This window comes from Narcine bancroftii, chromosome 3, assembly GCF_036971445.1.
Source record: "Narcine bancroftii isolate sNarBan1 chromosome 3, sNarBan1.hap1, whole genome shotgun sequence".
Classification (NCBI taxonomy): domain Eukaryota; kingdom Metazoa; phylum Chordata; class Chondrichthyes; order Torpediniformes; family Narcinidae; genus Narcine; species Narcine bancroftii.
Window position 1 is genome coordinate 145,528,428 of NC_091471.1, and position 17,935 is coordinate 145,546,362.

Consider the following 17,935-nt stretch of genomic DNA (forward strand, 5'->3'; position numbering starts at 1 on the left):
GAAAGTTGCAAGTGGAGCATTTTTCCGACTGACAAACATTAGTGTTTTCATCTGGTATCCAACAATTTAGATTTTCCTTAATTTTGAGAATGCTGTCAAAATTGGTGGGATTGATAGGGTAAGCAGGGTCTGGAGGCCAGATGTGAGCAATGGGGATGGAGTCTGGGACAGAACTGGAAAGGATTTGGCAGTCAGACATCTTTGTAAAAAAAAACCAAAAACATTCTCCATATGAGCGCTTTAAACAATCTTGGTTTGTTAAGTGTTTGCAATGCAGCCTGCTTCCTGAAACTTCAGGTTGGGATGTCTTCCAGCTTTGAGCTGCTCTTTTCATGATGGGAAATCCTCATGTGGGGCCATCTGGTGGTTGATGATGAGATGTTCACCTCTCAAAACTCAATGTGCGACATCTAAAAATTTCCTGTGCAATGTAAAATGCCTAAAAAAAACTTGTCTTTCCTTTGGTAAATATAGCAGGTCTACAGTTGGTTTGGAGCTGTAGCTCCACAGATCATCTTTTCTTATTACCGAACATCACGTCTTAAGTCATTTCCTATGCTTGATCCTGAAATTATTTTCTGAAATAAATTAATCTCATTGAAATAAGCGCTGAAATAACTACATTTTGAAATTGATGACTGATTGTTATATGCGATAAACAGATAGTGATGAAATAACTATTTATAAATCTTCACTATATTTCCATATGATACTCCACTGCTTCAGTTCCTTTTTGGGCCTCTTTTAGAGTTGTGTCATGTTTGAGCCATAAATTGTTTTTTAATAGCATCTCCAGGATGTGAATTGCTAACCTTGAATGGTTATGCTGAGATGAACATGCAATTAGTTTTCCTGGAGAACCTCCATGCAATTTTTGGGCTTCATTTGGACTATGGCAAAGCAGGGTAAATAATCAAACTATTTCCAGGGTATTGCCTCATTCAGTGTAACTTGCTGGATTGTTTCTAAACTAATAATGCCCAGTCCTATTAATGTTTTTGTTTTCTTGCTATTTTAGAACCATTAGAAATGATCCTAAATTACAGCCAGTGCTATTAAGTTGCCATTTGTGATTTTTGTGCCCCATTTCTTCAGTCAGTCACTTTTGTTACATGTCTCTTAGAATTATTTACACAGACTGCATCTTTAAAATTTGTTTCATTTCAAAAGCTGTAATGAAGCACCTGTATTTTGAAAATAGTAGCTGTTACTTGATAGTAGCGGATACTTGAACAATTGTATATGCTGTCTAATTGGTGTATGGAGTCACAGATGATCCTGACTGAATATGTGTTCATCAAAATGACCACCTTGATAACATGATGTCATTAATAGTTATGGAAATTGGACTTTGTTTCTGAGCTGATCTGTGCCAGCAGCCATAAGCATTTAATTGTCTGGATACACCGGGAACATTTTTAAAATCCTTGCTGATGAGGCAAATCAGATGTCTGGGGGTGCACTGTCTAGTGTTTTGTCATAGGTAAAATGATGGTTGGGAATATGTGTCGACTTTCAAGTTCTTCTGACAAGGCAGTTGATAATTGTGGATTACAGCAACTTATCTTTTTGATTTTAATGTCATTCTCAAAGGTCAAGCCTTTAAGTAATTTGACATCAGCCACATGTTTAGTGAGCCAGTGTCTCATGTGGAACCTTTCCCTACCAGCATCTATTACCTTTCACAGACTGCGTTTTTACCAATGTACTGTAGAAGCCCAAACACACATTTTCTGTTTAAACTTGTTATACATGAGACGTTAAATCATGATGTCTGAATTCTTTGTGTTATAAAGTAGATGTTTGGTTATGCAAGTTTGTCTTGTTGTGGGGGATTATTGGAAAAATGCATCTGTCAATCTGTCATTACTATCAATGCAAAAATGCATTACTAAATGTATCTAACCAAGAGCAAAATATTTTACACATGAAAGTCTGAAAAAATGTTCATTGGCATATGAACTGAGATCTTGTATGGGAAAAAATAACATATAGTTTGCATGATAATTTTTTTTTGTTCAGATGTGGTGACCTTATTTGGAATGTATGGGTTTAGAAATATTTTAAAATATTGTATAGTTTAAGTTCTTAATTATTTGAAATATTTTTTTTAAGCTCCCCTTGCGGGGCTGGCTGAGGGGGGTAGGGGGAGGTTTTAGTGTTTAGTTTACTTTGTTTTTATTTCTATTTGAAAATCTTAAAGTTTTACAAAAAAAGAAAGTCTGGAAAAAGTCATTCACTTTGCCATTGTCAGCACAGTTCAAACTAAAATGGCTTTGTAGTGGATAAAAAGGTTAAGATTAAATCTGGATGACATTATAAAGCTTTCATTAAACAATAAAACATTGATAATCACAGGATAATTGAGATGACATTGTGAAATAATTTGTAATTAAAACTTCAAACTGCTTGGTGTTTCTGATTATACCTTAAAGCTTATCATATTTAAAAAAAAAATTAAGTTAGAATTAGATTCCCAATCATTTGTATCAATAATATTGTGCAATCAGTGAAGAAAGGCTGGTTTATCTGTAACTGTCTAGTTCCTAATGCATTACTTGGTAAGATCTGTTGCATGTGCTTCATTCAGTTGCCCATAAACCGTCACTGTGGATTTCCACTCTAAAACTGTAGCTAGGAATAGTGGGGTCGTGTTTTTTTTTCATATTTCTGAATGATACTTGGCTCATCGACGTCGAACACCATCACACCGAGCACTGGCGTATCTCAAGGCTGTGTGCTCCTGTTCACACTACTGACCAGTGACTGCAGCACAGGTTCCAGCAGAGTCATAAAGTTTGCAGATGACGCAACAGTAGTTGGTCTCATCACAAGTGGCGATGATGAAATAGAAGAGGTGGAAAATCTCATTAAATGGTATGAGAATAGCAACCCGAGTCAAAACATGGATTGGGGACTTCAGAAGAACCAGGATGACCACCCTCCACTCTACATTAATGGCTTTGAGGTGGGGAGACTGGAAAGCACCAAGTTCCATCTTCTCACTTGTAGGGCATCAGAGCGCAGGCCAGTCCATAGGACCATAAAAGCGGCAGAGAGGATCTTTGTGTAAAGAGGGATCGCAGAATCAGGAAGGACCCTCACCACTGCACGTGCAGCATCTTCCAGCTACTTCCATTGCGGAAAACAATACAGAAGTATCAGAGCCAGAATCACCAGGCTGAGGAACAACTTCTTCCCATGGGCAGTAAGACTGTTGAATGACTAGGAAAACAACTGTCTGTGACTACTATTCATTAAGAATATTTATTTTATTTTAATATGTGAAGAGACCAGAGAACCCCAGGAATCCCACTTGATAGGAATATGAAATGTAGAACAGCACAACACAGCACAGGATTAGCCCCTTGGCCCATGATGTCTGCACCATTTTTAAAAAAAAGCTAGTTCACAGGGAAAGCATGCAAACTAAACCAGTGGTTCTCAACCTTTTTCCACTCATATACCACTTTTAGTATTCCCTATGCCATAGGCGCTCTGATTAGTAAGGGATTGATTAGGGTGGGATATGAGTGGAAAGGGAAGGTTGAGAACCATTGCTCTAGACCCAATTGTTACTGAAATAATTTGCTTGAGAAAAATTGTCATTGGCCCATTTCTTTTGGAGTTATGAAACCGTGCACATAACGAGTCAATTAGGTATGATTAAAACAGTGGTTTTCAAACCTTTTCTTTTCACTCACATCCCACCTTAAGCAATCCCTTACTAATCACAGAGCATTTATGGCATAAGGAATACTTAAAGTGGTAGGTGAGTGGAAAGAAAAAGGTTGAGAACTACCGCATGAGAACATATTTTCCCTCTCCTGTCATATCACCAGTTTTAGCTGGATTCTGATAGTCTTGTGATTTTTGTTTTCTTTCTTCAGCTTGCTGATAAAATAAAAAGCATCTATTATTTTCAGTTCCACCCAACATAAATTTAATTTCAAATTGTTGTGATATCAAACTACTTCCTCAGCAGTGTCACAGTGTGGCTGAGGTGTAGAACAGCGCAACACAGCACATTTTTAGCTCATCTTGGTTAAATTCATCATTTATTTTGGTCAGTTTTAACAATGGAAATGTGACTCCAGCATTGGGTCATCAGTTTTCCTAATGCACAGGGTTTCTTTGTCTTCTGAGAGGAACTGGGTCTGCTACTTTCCACACTATATTCAATTATTTAGATCAGTGGTTTTCAAACTGCCTCCACTTTAAGTATTCCCTATGCCATAGCTCTATGATTACTAAGGGATTGCTTAAGGTGGGATGTGAGTGAAAAGAAAAGGTTTGAAAACCACTGTTTTAATTGTACCTAATTGACTCCGAAGGAAACGGGCCAATGACAACTTTTCTCAAGCAAAATATTTCAGAAACAGTTGTGCCTAGAGCAGTGATTCTCAACCTTCCCTTCCCACACACATCCCATCTTAAGCAATCCCTTACTTATCACAGAGCACCGATGGGATAGGGATTGGTTAAAGTGGTATGTAAATCGAAAGAAAAAGGTTGAGAAAGCCACTCCTCTAAACAGACATTGCCGGTCGTCTGGATTGAACTCCAAATTGCTGGAGCTGTGAGGCAGCGGCTCCAACTGTTGTACTGCTGTTTCAAATGGGGCCTATTTCTCTCAAGCAATGGTCAACTAATAGTGAATCATTGGAAGATTGTTAAATGTATTAATGGATCTCCTGGGAGATTCTTCTTTTTCTGTTAGAGAACAAATTTGTTGCAGTTGTAGATTCTATTGCAGCCACTGAAAACGCAGTGGTGGCTGATGAGCGTGAGATAATGACACGCACAGTTGCAGGTAAATCAGAACTCGTTTTACTCTCATCACGCACGTATTCTTTTAAAACACTGAACCCACGCGCGCCACGTTGCGATGTTATGACGTCCCGTGCCAGTTTGCTAGACTTCTGGGAGTTGTAGTCTATCTATAGCGCTGCTGCACACCCCGCCCCCCCCCCCCCCCCCCCCCCCCCCCCAGAACCATCACTATCACCTGGTAGTTTTTTTTGGAGGTCCACCCCTGTGTCAGACTGCTGGCAGTTGAATAGGGCAGCTTTGTCAACGTGGGAACATTTGACCTGTCAATTGTGAATTAAAGAGGCTGCCCGGTAATGTCCAAGATGCAAGTTGACCTCGTTCATCTTATCCCCCTGTATGGTCCCTCATATGGTGCCCGCACGGGGCTGTCCATGTGTTCCTCTATGCAGGAACACATATTCACAGTCCTTCAGTTCGTGTGGTACAAAAGAAACCTGTTTGCCATGTGATGATGGTGGTACGGGGATAATTTGCCTACAGTATCCCTTAGTCTGCTCAGCGGCTCTTTGGGATCTTCATTTTTACTGGATTCATTTGGAACGAATTCCCCTGAGACCACCAAAGACGCACCGTATACAAGCTCTGCAGACGAAGTGTGAAGACCCTCTTTTGAAGTTGTCCTAATGCCAAGTAAAACGCATGGTAACTCGTCTGCCCAGTTGGGACCGTCCAAACTGGCCATTAAGGCTGATTTAAGGTGATGATAGAATCATTCAACCATCCCGTTGGACTGCGGGTGATAGGTGCTTGTATGATGAAGCCTAGAGCCGAGCAACCAAGATAAGGCCGTCCATAACGAAGATATGAATTGAGGTCCTCTGTCTGAACTGATGTGCACCGCTAGGCTGAAGCGAACCGCCCAAAAATTAAGGTATGCTCATGTACAAGAGTCTGTAGAAGCATCCGCCATGGGACCTACCTCAGGCCATCTCGTAAACCTATCGATCACCGTGAAGAGATAGCAGTAGCCTTGTGGAACTGGAATTGGTCCCACAATGTCCACATGGACATGGTCGCAGCGGTGAGTTACTGGTGGGAAGGTCTGTAGCGGTGCTTTCGTTTGCCAATGGATTTGGATTTTTTTGACAAGCTACACGAGATCTGGCCATTTGTGTGACGTCTTTCTTCAGATCATGCCAAACAGATCTGTTTGAAATCAGACGAATGGTCAATTTGATCTGATGGATGGATAAAAGAGACCATGGACAGAATCAAAAATTCAACGTCTCCATGAAGCTGGAACCACTGGCTGTGGATGTCCTGTTGATACGTCGCAAAAGAGCAGCTTGTCGTCGGAGTTGATTTGCACATTCTTGCATTGCAGATTGGTTATCGAGTTGCGATACAACTCCATCTCATTGCCTTATTCTTGGGCAGTGGCATCAGCCACTACATTGTCTTTTCTAGAAATGTTCATTATACTGGTAGAGAATTCCAAAATGAAGGATAACTGCCACTGTTGTCCAGCTGACCAGGGCTCCGACACTTTTGAAAACGCGAAGGTCAAGGGTTTATGGTCTGAACATGGTGAAGTGTCTGCCTTGCAAAAAGTAATGGAAGTGACGGATGGACAGATATATGGCTAGGAGCTCTTTATCAAAGGTGCTGTATTTTTCCCCCTCTGCCTCACTGAGGGGGCAGCTAAAGAATGCCAAAGATAAAGACACAACATTTCAGGCTTGAGCCCTTCAAAGTATGATGCCTTGATGAAGTCAACCAGGGTGTCTGCAGGTTTTCATGTTTTACTTTTTTGTTTCCCTATTCTTCTGTTGATAGTTTTCTTTTTCTCATGTATTCCCTTGCTCTTTGCAAATGTTTAGCTGGACTGTAAAGCTGAACACCATTAAATGTAATTAAAAAAAAAGACAAAAATAAAGCAAATGCTAAAAATCTCAAGTAAAATCAGAAAATGCTGGAAAAACTGAACAGGTCTGTGAAGACTGTTTCAGATCACTTTTCTTTCAATTATCTTTTTATTTGCACAGATGCACCAGAAATTGTTGAATGTTTCCAGCAATTGTTGTTTATTTTACCATCAAATGTGAATCTTTTACAGCTACATGTCCAAGTTACTGAACGAAATAAAATGGCAGATAGCAATTCTCATTGAATGTAAAACGCTATGAGTCACACCTTCATTATAACTTGCCTCCTAAATTTTTGAGAGACCTTGCTCAGTAAACTACATGAAGTGTACATCATCTTGACGAAACAAAATTGCAAATTGATTTCTTTAATTGATATACATTCCTTCTCTTTTAGGATTGGGTTATATGATATTGTCATGTTTTTGTGTTTTTCTTTCTTTCTTGTGTATTGGTAAAATTATGCAATTCTTTTCACTCTCATCTGCCTGAAGCACATAGGAACTTGTGTGGGGGAGGTGTATAGCCGGAGGCCTCATGTTCCTAAAGTATCAGCATTTTGGGGCAGATCATTGGACAGTAACCAGTTACAATGAGAATTGCCAAAGATGTAGCTATCAAAATGAATGCAAGATGGAAGTTTCTTTGCACTGAGCATGAAATAAGCCATATCTTCAAAGTGAATTTGAAGTTTTTCATTTGAAGAGCGCAAGTAGGAAGAAAATGTGAGGTGACTGTTTTCCAAGGTTTAATTCTTTGTGTTTTTATATAGTCCAGGTATTTGTGCCGCCCTGTGTGTCGACCCCAGAATTTGTTCATGCTGCCATGAGACCTGAAGTGATCACTGAGACGGTTGTGGAAGTGTCGACGGAGGAGACTGAACCCATGGACACCTCACCTGCTGTGCCAATACTTGAAACCCCTGAGCCAACCAAAAAAAAGAAAGGTGTAAAACAATTTTCTTTTTCCATTACTTTAGAATGGGGAATATTGTGCTTCATCTCTTCTTGGAATATCCCCTCAAGAATTTTGCATGCATTAATCTGTGGGTGATGAATCGGTGAGATTTATGGATGAAAGGCTGCCTTTTTATCAGAAGGTGCAAAGCACAAACAACTTTGTATTTTCTTAGCCAGGTTCATAATTCTAAACTGTTTGTGCTTTAATATCCATTGTGCTCAATATCTCAATTGGTAATTTCACCCAGTGCAGAGAATAAAGTGTTGAGAGAGCAATCTAATTTCTGAGATGTTTGCAAAAATGAAAAACTTCTTGCCACCTGGCACTTTTTTCATTTTGGATGCAAAAATGCAACAAATACATCAGTGGAAGGTTATATTTAACTTCTATATCCTATTGCCATGAAGGGCAGTAGATGACAGAATCAATCACAGTAATACTTGGTTCAGCTCTACTTGGTGTTTCACATTTTACTGTAATATGATTGACTGAGATCTGGCTCAAATACAAACTGCGATTCACCCATTGTTCTAAAGCTTTTGATCACATTCTCCCACTCACTGTGAAAGCTGCTACTGAGCCGAATGCACCCAAGGACCTCTTTTTTTTTGCCTAACCTGTCCTAGCTTCAGTCAGCCTACTATGAAGTTGGGATATCCTGATAGGCTTTGGGAGGGTAAGGCTGAGGTTTGGGCGAGGAATTAAATTGGTGACAGCTTCTGATTGAGAGTGTGTATTTGTTGACGCCATATGATAGAGATTAATGCCTTGATGTTGAATAGCTTGCCAATGCATAGTTATGCACGAGGTCCAGCCTGTTGGGGAAGGTGATGAGAACTTGCATTCCTCCATTGTACGTACTGAAAAGTAGTTATTTTTTTGCTTTTGAGCGAACAAATAAGCTACTGGGAATAGTTAAAATAAGATGGCCAAATTAGGAAGATCTGAAATTTCTGACAAATGTTTATTGACGTAAAATTGAGTGATTTTTAACTTGGTTATCTGCAGAAAATTCTGAAGCCAGCATCAATTTTGGGTGAAGATGAATTGCTGCATCCACATTAATATATAATAGAAGCCTGTTCATCTGGTGTGTGCAGACTTGAAAAGTGCTGGTTAACCCAATGCCAGGCCAGCCAGCTGTTTAAATCATATAACAATTATAACATATTCATACAGAAGGTATACAATTGAATTTAAAAAAATCCATCCTCCCTCATCTATCTCACTAACACCCCCCCTTCTATCCACTAAGAAAGGACACCATCACTTAAAAACAGCAATATTCAACTTTTTAGCTGTGGAAACTGAGATACCCGCCGGGACGGATTGAGAGATTAAATCTTCAAACCAAAAATTTTTAAATGTGGGCTCCATACTTTTACAAAAAAATGATTATTTATTACTCAAATCATACATTATCTTTTCTAAAGGAATACAGGATTTCATTTCAATTTGCCATCTTTACATTCCTAAAACTGTATCAGATTTCCAGATAATTGGCAAACATTTTTTTAGAAACAGCCAAAGCTAAAGGTAGAGATTCAATTTGATACATAGTTAATCTTAATCCTAAAGCATCGACTTACCGTAAATATTCATGTATAATACATTCCGTGTGTAATGCGACCCCCAGCCCCCATTTTTGAGGGGAAAAAGGGGGAAAAATTTTACCCCTGTGTATAATACGACCTTCCTCTCACCCGCCTGAGTCACGCTGCCGTCTCTCCGGCTGGTCGCCCGCCTGAGTCGTGCTGCCATCTCTCACGACCCCCCCCCCCTTCACCCTCCCGAGTCGTGCTGGCGTCTCTCACAACCTGACCCTCCCTTCACCCGCCTGAGTCATGCGAGTGTCTCTCACAACCCCCCCCCCACCCATCTGAGTCACGCTGGCGTCTCTCACAACCCCCATCACCCGCCTGAGTCGCACTGACGTCTCTCCCGACCCCCCTCACCGGCCTGAGTCATGCTGTCGTCTCTCTGCCTGCCCAGCCGTCCGATTCGCGATGTCATCTCATGAACCCTCTCACCCGCCTGAGTCGTGCTGGCGTCTCTTTGGCCCGAGTTGCGAGTTGCGGAAAAAAGTTTTTTAAATTTTACTCCCGTGTTTAATATGACCCCCCCCCCCCCTATTTTTGAGGGGAAATTATTTTTGCATTATACTTGAATATTTACGGTAATGTCCCCTAATAAAAACAACATTGGGTCAAACGGAAGACTCGCCTCCAAAAATAATTTAACTTGAATCCAAAAAGTCTTAATCTTAGAACAGGTCCAAATTGAATGGGGGAAAAAAAAGTACCTATCTCTTCTCCACATCTAAAACACAAATCTGAAGAAATTAAATTACATTTTGTTAATTTTTGAGGAGTTAAATATAATTGATGTAGAACATTACATTGTACTAATCTATTATCTTGTGCACCATCCCTCTTTTGATTCAGCCTTTGCCTTGGCACAGTCCTTCCCATGGCATCCTCCATCTGTCAACCTGTTACTGGAGCCTGCCAGTCAGTATCGTGCAGCACTGCTTTCTGACCTGTTGACCTCCTTCAGCATTTTGTATGGTTCTCCAGGATCTGTAATCTCTCTCATATACTTCTGCTTTGCTGCACAGCTTTTACTGTGTTTTGTCTTTATTGAACATCAAATAATAAGCACCTTTTTAAAAAATAAACAAGTTTATGTTATAGCCCATGTCCCCTCCCTTTGATGCATTTGGCCAGGCCAGAGTGTCCTGTAATGTTACCTTGGTGGGATTTGTAGTAAATGAGAATTCCAATGTGTCTTACAGCTGGTCGCAAACCAAAGAACCAGCAGTTTGGGTTGCCTAATAATGCATCGGATCTCTCTGTGAAAAAGAAGGCAAGAGAAGGGAAGGGTAAGTGCCACTGTCAAAGGCAAATTTCCACATTAACAAAATAAATGATGGAATGAGAGGAAGGGCATGAACTGATAAGGGATTATTTCATTATTCTGAATGGTGTGTATAAGTGTTGCTAGCAAACTCCCTAAAATCCCTTGTGAATGGTGAATATATTGGCCAGCTGTAATATTACTAAAATATTCTGAGTTTAAAGAACTCAAGTACTCCCACAGATGGAAGGTTCCAAAATACTGATCCAGCAGCATTGGGGAGGATATATATTTTCCAAGTGAGGATGGCACAGGGTTGAGAAGGCCCTTCACACCTGTGGTCAGCGGGAGCTGTTTTTGATAGATACCTCAGCCACAATAGTGGTGGTGGTGGAAGGAGTGAATATTTAAGGTAGCTGCTTTGTCTTCGTTGATGCCAAGCTTCCATATTATTGTTTGATTTGCACTCTTAAGTATGTGCAAAATGTTTTTTTCATGTCTCTTGTTTCTTGTGGTGATTTTTTTTGAGAGTTAAGTTTTAAATTTGGACATAAAGCACAGTAACAGGGCCTTCCGGCCTACAAGCCTGTGCCGCCCAATTAACCTACAACTCCTGTATGTTTTGAAGGGTGGGAGGAAACCTACGCAGACGGGGAGAATGTATAAACTCCTTACAGAAAGTGCTAGATTCAAACCTGGGTTGTTGGCGCTGTAACAGCATTGTGCTAACTGCTAGGGAGGGGATACATTAATTGAATAATACTCAACCTCCTGATCTGTTCTTGTACTGCTGGCCTATATGTGGGAGATTCAGATAAGTTTTTGGTCAACAGTGAGCTCCAATGTATTAAAGGCAGGGGATTCAGGAATGATAATTTCATGTCATGTTGAGGAGAGATGGTCATTGGTTCGTGTTTGTATAATACGAATGTTACTTGCCAAGTATCTGCTCAGAAGTGAAGGTCATCCATATCCAGAACGGGCCGTTTCATTAGCTGGGGTGCGACAGATTGGTCAGTTAGCATCGCCATTGTTTGAAGTCAGTGTTGAAAGTACTTAGGATTTGGATTTTAAAAATAAATTAAATATAGACATACAGCTCAGTAACAGGCCATTTCAGCCCATGAGCCCACGGTTCTAAATTGCGCCCAATTAACCTACACATCTGGTACTTTTCGAATGGTGGGAGGAAACCGGGGCCCCTGGGGAAAACCCATGCAGACACGGGGAGAATGTACAAGCTCCTTACAGATAGTGTGGGATTTGAACCCAAGTGGTGCTGTAATGGTGTTGCACTAACCGCTAAGCTAAGCATGCTGATCCTTCAGTAATACCCTGGAACTGTCATAGAGTTTTCCTCTTCGTTCCCATTGATATGATTTAATTCTGAATTCCTTGATGTCATATGTGATTAAGTATTGCTGTGATGTCAATGGCAAACATATAACTGCACAGCGTAGCTCAAGGTGCAGCAAGTTCTCATGCACCAATAACCCTAATCATTGAGCACAGGACACTGTTGAAACGCTTGATCTTTTCTTCATCATTATACTCAGTCTTTCCTGATCATAGAAAATGTTTAATTGGCTATTAAGATGGTGCTGAAGGTTACAAATTCTTCCGTCTTGCTGGAGTTGAATTTAATGTTGTTTCTGGAGCTACCTCTTATCAGTTATCTAACATGCTCCCACTGTTCACAGCCAAATGTGGCAGGATTGTGGAGTTTTGATCTGGTCGTTGGTTGTGGCTACATCCAGTCTGTTATTAATGTATCTCCAGGATGACATCTGAAACTCCACATTGAATGCCTCGTTGTATCCTTCAAAGATTGGTAATAATGGAGCGAGGAATATGCTGGTGTATGATTTCCCAGTTTTTGGTGTTGATGATAATGCTCCACAACTCCACCAGTGCATCCATTTTTGAACTAGTTAATTTATTCCATTTATTTTGGCAGTGGTGCCTCAAAATACAGTAGTGTTCTTTATGTTAACATGGGACTTGGTATCCACAAATGTAGCTCTGACCAATTCCTGACATGGATAAATGCATCCATTTAAATGTAGATGCGATTGTTGTTTTTGGTGTTGGATCACTCACAACTTGCTGTAAGCTATATCCTGTAGCTCCATCCACCAAAGCTACATTATCAGTCCTGAGGTACATCTGCTAATGGACATTGAAACCCCTCCACCCAGAGTATATTCCATGGTCTTGCTACCCTTTGTACTTCTTCAAAATATTGTTCATTATGGTGCAGCACTGATTCATCAGGCAGAGGCTGGTTTCATTGTTCATATTTAAAATCACCACCTCATGTAGTCCAGAGTCAGTGTTGAGAATGTTTAGGACCCTGCAGCCTGGTAAATCTCCATCTGGTGACAAAGTAAGTGGACTGGACCAAGTTAAAAGTTTGCTAAAAATGTTACAATTGTATAGTGTTTTTGGATCTAAAGCAGTTGTCAATTCCAACTGGCATCCTGCATTTGGAAGCTGTGGATGCATTGCCAGTGGTGTGTGGAAGGTAAATCGTGGTTTATGCTCTGTCTCTTTGATGTGTTTCAACTTGCATCATTAATCAGTATTTCCCCACCGACACAGCTCATTGAAACACCATGTTAGCCTCTTCTGAGTTTCACCAATTTGTTTTTAAATTGTTTGTGACTGATGGATAATAGCATAAACGCCCACAGCAGTGTGAAAAATAATCATCGTTCCTTAAATTCTGGGAAGCATGAGGGAATATGCTGAATAAGGTTATGGGTATGGAGGCTTGGTGGTAGGTTGTGATGGAGGAAACTATAATCTGCCAGTGGGCATTTCCTAGAACAAATTAGACTAAAAATAAATCCGATGAGTGCAGTCAAAATTATATAAAAATGTAAAAGTAATTGGAAGGATATTTTTGACAAAATTTCTTATTAGATTTAAAAATTGATCTGAATAAATTAATGAAAAAGAAAAAAAGTAGTATAGTTCTTTGGGGAAGTAAAACACAAAAGTTTGCAGACACTGGTTAAAGTAAAAGCAGAATGTTGGAGAAACTCATCTGTCAAACAGTCTACTTTATATAGCAGTGATAAAGATACATAACCAATGTTTTGGGCTTGAGCCCTTCAAGGTATGGAAACATTTCAACAGGTGCCTGAACAAAATGGTAGGGAGGAATGGGTAGAGGGAGGAACATGGAACCAAAGGCAGGATTTAATAGGTGGATAAGGGAAGGGAGGACATAGCTGCAAGCAGGGAGGAGGAGGAACGGCACTGTGAATGGAGAGGGAAGGGAGTGGAGAGCTAAAGGAAGGAAGTCAAAGTGAAAGGGAAGGGAGGAAAAATGGAGAGTAGGTTAGCAAAAACCAGTGTTGATGTTAATGCTATCCTTTTGGAGAGTGCCCAGATAGTCAATCCAAGTTTTAAAAAAAATATTTTATTTAAATCAACGTATATATGATAATGATTACAAGCAATAACAAATCGCAATATTGCAATGTTAACAAATATATGTCGAAAATATAAAGAAAAAAACTAAAGAACACTACTAAAACAAAAAAAAACCCTGAAACCTCCCCCCCTCCCCCCACCATCTTAACCTCACCTAATTCCAATAATTAGTCTAAATCTGTTATAAATACATAACATAGCTACATATTAATTTGGATTGCTTCAGATGACACTCAAGGATCCCAAAAAAATATCATTCCAAAAATTATTATTCATTCAGGGAAAACTTCACTGATCAGGAGGATTCAAAATAAAAAAAATATAAATTTAATCTCATTATTTTAGCATATGGGCCCCAAATTTGTAGAAATACAGAATATTTACCCCTTAAATTATGTAATTTATTCTAAAGGAATACAACTTTGAATCTCTGTATGCCATCTTTCTAATATTAATGAAATATCAGCTTTCCATGTAACAGCAATGCATTTCCTTGCTATTACTAAAGCTAACTTAACAAATTTCAATTGAGAGTCTGACAAAAGTAATTTAGGAGTAATACTTTCAAAATTTCCTAACAACAAGAGTTGAGGATTTAACGGAAAAGCAACACCAGTAATTTGTTGTGAAAACTTACTAACAGGAACCCAGAAAGAATGAACCTTCAAACAAGATATGTAGAGTAGAAAAAAAAAGGTCCGACTTCTTTTCCACATCTAAAACATTGATCTGATGTATTCAGTCTCTGTCTACTCAATTTCTGAGTTGTAATGTACAATTGATGTAGAAAATTATGGTAAAATAATCTGTACCTTACATTAATAGTGTTGAACATAACTTCTTTACATAAATCTTGCCAGACCTGTTAATCTATTGTTATATCTAAATCTTGTTCCCATCTTACTTTTGAATTAAACAAACCTACTTTAGGTGTTTGTTCTTGTAGCAAGATATATGCCACTGAAATTATTTTTAGCAATTCCATCCACTATATTTTGTTCTAAATTTGTAAGATTTTTAAAAATCATGTCAGATCCTAATTTTCACTCAAATAGGCTGTTAATTGAAAATAACACACGACGAGGAATACCATATTTAATTTTTAATTGATCAAAAGACATCAATCTGTCATTGTCATAACAATCTCCCAATTTTGAGATTCCTTTATTATTCCAAATATTTTTTTAAAAGTTTATCTTTTGAAAAAACTAATAGAGGATTAATTAATGATGATTTTAAGGTAAATCAAGTGTTGTTACTCCAATTTACGAGTGGTCTTGGAAGGATAGTACATGAGATCATGGGCAGACATGGGAGTAGGATGCAGAATTAAAATAATTGGCCACTGAGAGATCCCTGTCACTGATTTGGACAGGGCGAAGGTGTTTTGGGGAGTGTGCATTGTTCAGGGAGTAAAGATGTGATGAGCTAAATTACTTTGAAAAGTTGGAAAGTGCACATGATGTACCTGACTACCTCTCATCAAAAGGCCGTGAGAAGGTGATTCTTAAAACTCCCATTGAACCTTATCAGATTTGTCTTCATTTATCACCCCCACATCCTGTAGAGCTAACTTTCCTCATTTGACCTGATCCTTTTGCATCCCTTGCCTTTCCCTCCCTTTGTCTGGAACCTGTCAATCAACTGTCTGTCATCAGATTTGTCTTCATTTATCACCCCCCACATCCTGTATAGCTAACTTTCCTCCTTTGACCTGATCCTTTTGCTTCCCTTGCCTTTCCCTCCCTTTGTCTGGAACCTGTCTATCAATTGTCTGTTATCAGATTTGTCTTCATTTACCCACCCCCCCCCCCCCCCACATCCTGTATAGCTAACTTCCCTCATTTGACCTGATCCTTTTGCATCTCTTGCCTTTCCCTCCCTTTGTCTGGAACCTGTCTATCAACTGTCTGTTATCAGATTTGTCTTCATTTATCACCCCCCCCCCCCCCCCCCACACATCCTGTATAGCTAACTTTCCTCCTTTGACCTGATCCTTTTGCATCTCTTGCCTTTCCCTCCCTTTGTCTGGAACCTGTCAATCAACTGTCTGTTATCAGATTTGTCTTCATTTATCACCCCCCACATCCTGTATAGCTAACTTTCCTCATTTGACCTGATCCTTTTGCATCTCTTGCCTTTCCCTCCCTTTGTCTGGAACCTGTCAATCAACTGTCTGTTATCAGATTTGTCTTCATTTATCACCCCCCACATCCTGTATAGCTAACTTTCCTCATTTGACCTGATCCTTTTGCATCCCTTGCCTTTCCCTCCCTTTGTCTGGAACCAGTCAATCAACTGTCTGTTATCAGATTTGTCTTCATTTATCACCCCCACATCCTGTAGAGCTAACTTTCCTCATTTGACCTGATCCTTTTGCTTCCCTTGCCTTTCCCTCCCTTTGTCTGGAACCTGTCAATCAACTGTCTGTTATTAGATTTGTCTTCATTTATCACCCCCCAAATCCTGTATAGCTAACTTTCCTCTTTTGACCTATTCCTTTTGCTTCCCTTGCCTTTCCCTCCCTTTGTCTGGAACCTGTCAATCAACTGTCTGTTATCAGATTTGTCTTCATTTATCACCCCCCACATCCTGTATAGCTAACTTTCCTCATTTGACCTCATCCTTTTGCATCCCTTGCCTTTCCCTCCCTTTGTCTGGAACCTGTCAATCAACTGTCTGTTATCAGATTTGTCTTCATTTATCACCCACCACATCCTGTATAGCTAACTTTCCTCTTTTGACCTGATCCTTTTGCTTCCCTTGCCTTTCCCTCCCTTTGTCTGGAACCTGTCAATCAACTGTCTGTTATCAGATTTGTCTTCATTTATCACCCCCCACATCCTGTATAGCTAACTTTCCTCTTTTAAACTGATCCTTTTGCTTCCCTTGCCTTTCTCTCCCTTTGTCTGGAACCTGTCTATCAACTGTCTGTTATCAGAGTTGTCTTCATTTATCACCCCCACCCCCACCACATCCTGTATAGCTAACTTTCCTCATTTGACCTGAACCTTTTGCATCTCTTGCCTTTCCCTCCCTTTGTCTGGAACCTGTCAATCAACTGTCTGTTATCAGATTGTCTTCATTTATCACCCCTCACATCCTGTATAGCTAACTTTCCTCTTTTGACCTGATCCTTTTGCTTCCCTTGCCTTTCCCTCCCTTTGTCTGGAACCTGTCAATCAACTGTCTGTTATCAGATTTGTCTTCATTTATCACCCCCCACATCCTGTAGAGCTAACTTTCCTCATTTGACCTGATCCTTTTGCATCCCTTGCCTTTCCCTCCCTTTGTCTGGAACCTGTCAATCAACTGTCTGTTATCAAATTTGTCTTCATTTATCACCCCCCACATCCTGTCAAGCTAACTTTCCTCATTTGACCTGATCCTTTTGCATCCCTTGCCTTTCCCTCCCTTTGTCTGGAACCTGTCAATCAACTGTCTGTTATCAGATTTGTCTTAATTTATCACCCCCACATCCTGTAGAGCTAACTTTCCTCATTTGACCTGATCCTTTTGCTTCCCTTGCCTTTCCCTCCCTTTGTCTGGAACCTGTCAATCAACTGTCTGTTATCAGATTTGTCTTCATTTATCACCCCCACCCCCCCCACATACTGTATAGCTAACTTTCCTCTTTTGACCTTATCCTTTTGCTTCCCTTGCCTTTCCCTCCCATTGTCTGGAACCTGTCAATAAACTGTCTGTTATCAGATTTGTCTTCATTTATCACCCCCCACATCCTGTATAGCTAACTTTCCTCATTTGACCTGATCCTTTTGCATCCCTTGCCTTTCCCTCCCTTTTTCTGGAACCTGTCAATCAACTGTCTGTTATCAGATTTGTCTTCATTTATCACCCACCACATCCTGTATAGCTAACTTTCCTCTTTTGACCTGATCCTTTTGCTTCCCTTGCCTTTCCCTCCCTTTGTCTGGAACCTGTCAATCAACTGTCTGTTATCAGATTTGTCTACATTTATC

At 39.9% G+C, this 17,935-nt stretch overlaps 1 protein-coding gene across 9 annotated transcripts in view; it reads left to right on the top strand.

Annotated features, from left to right (window-relative positions):
• The window catches only part of elf2a (E74-like factor 2a (ets domain transcription factor)), a 145,678-nt gene that overhangs the window by 101,741 nt on the left and 26,002 nt on the right, over positions 1-17,935 (top strand). For 8 of the 9 annotated variants that reach the window (XM_069925368.1, XM_069925367.1, XM_069925371.1 and 5 more), the window contains 2 exons: positions 7,471-7,644; positions 10,453-10,539. In XM_069925368.1, the coding sequence (XP_069781469.1) occupies positions 7,471-7,644; positions 10,453-10,539 (261 nt within the window). The remainder of the gene's footprint in view (positions 1-7,470; positions 7,645-10,452; positions 10,540-17,935) is intronic. The other variant, XM_069925372.1, reaches the window with a different exon arrangement.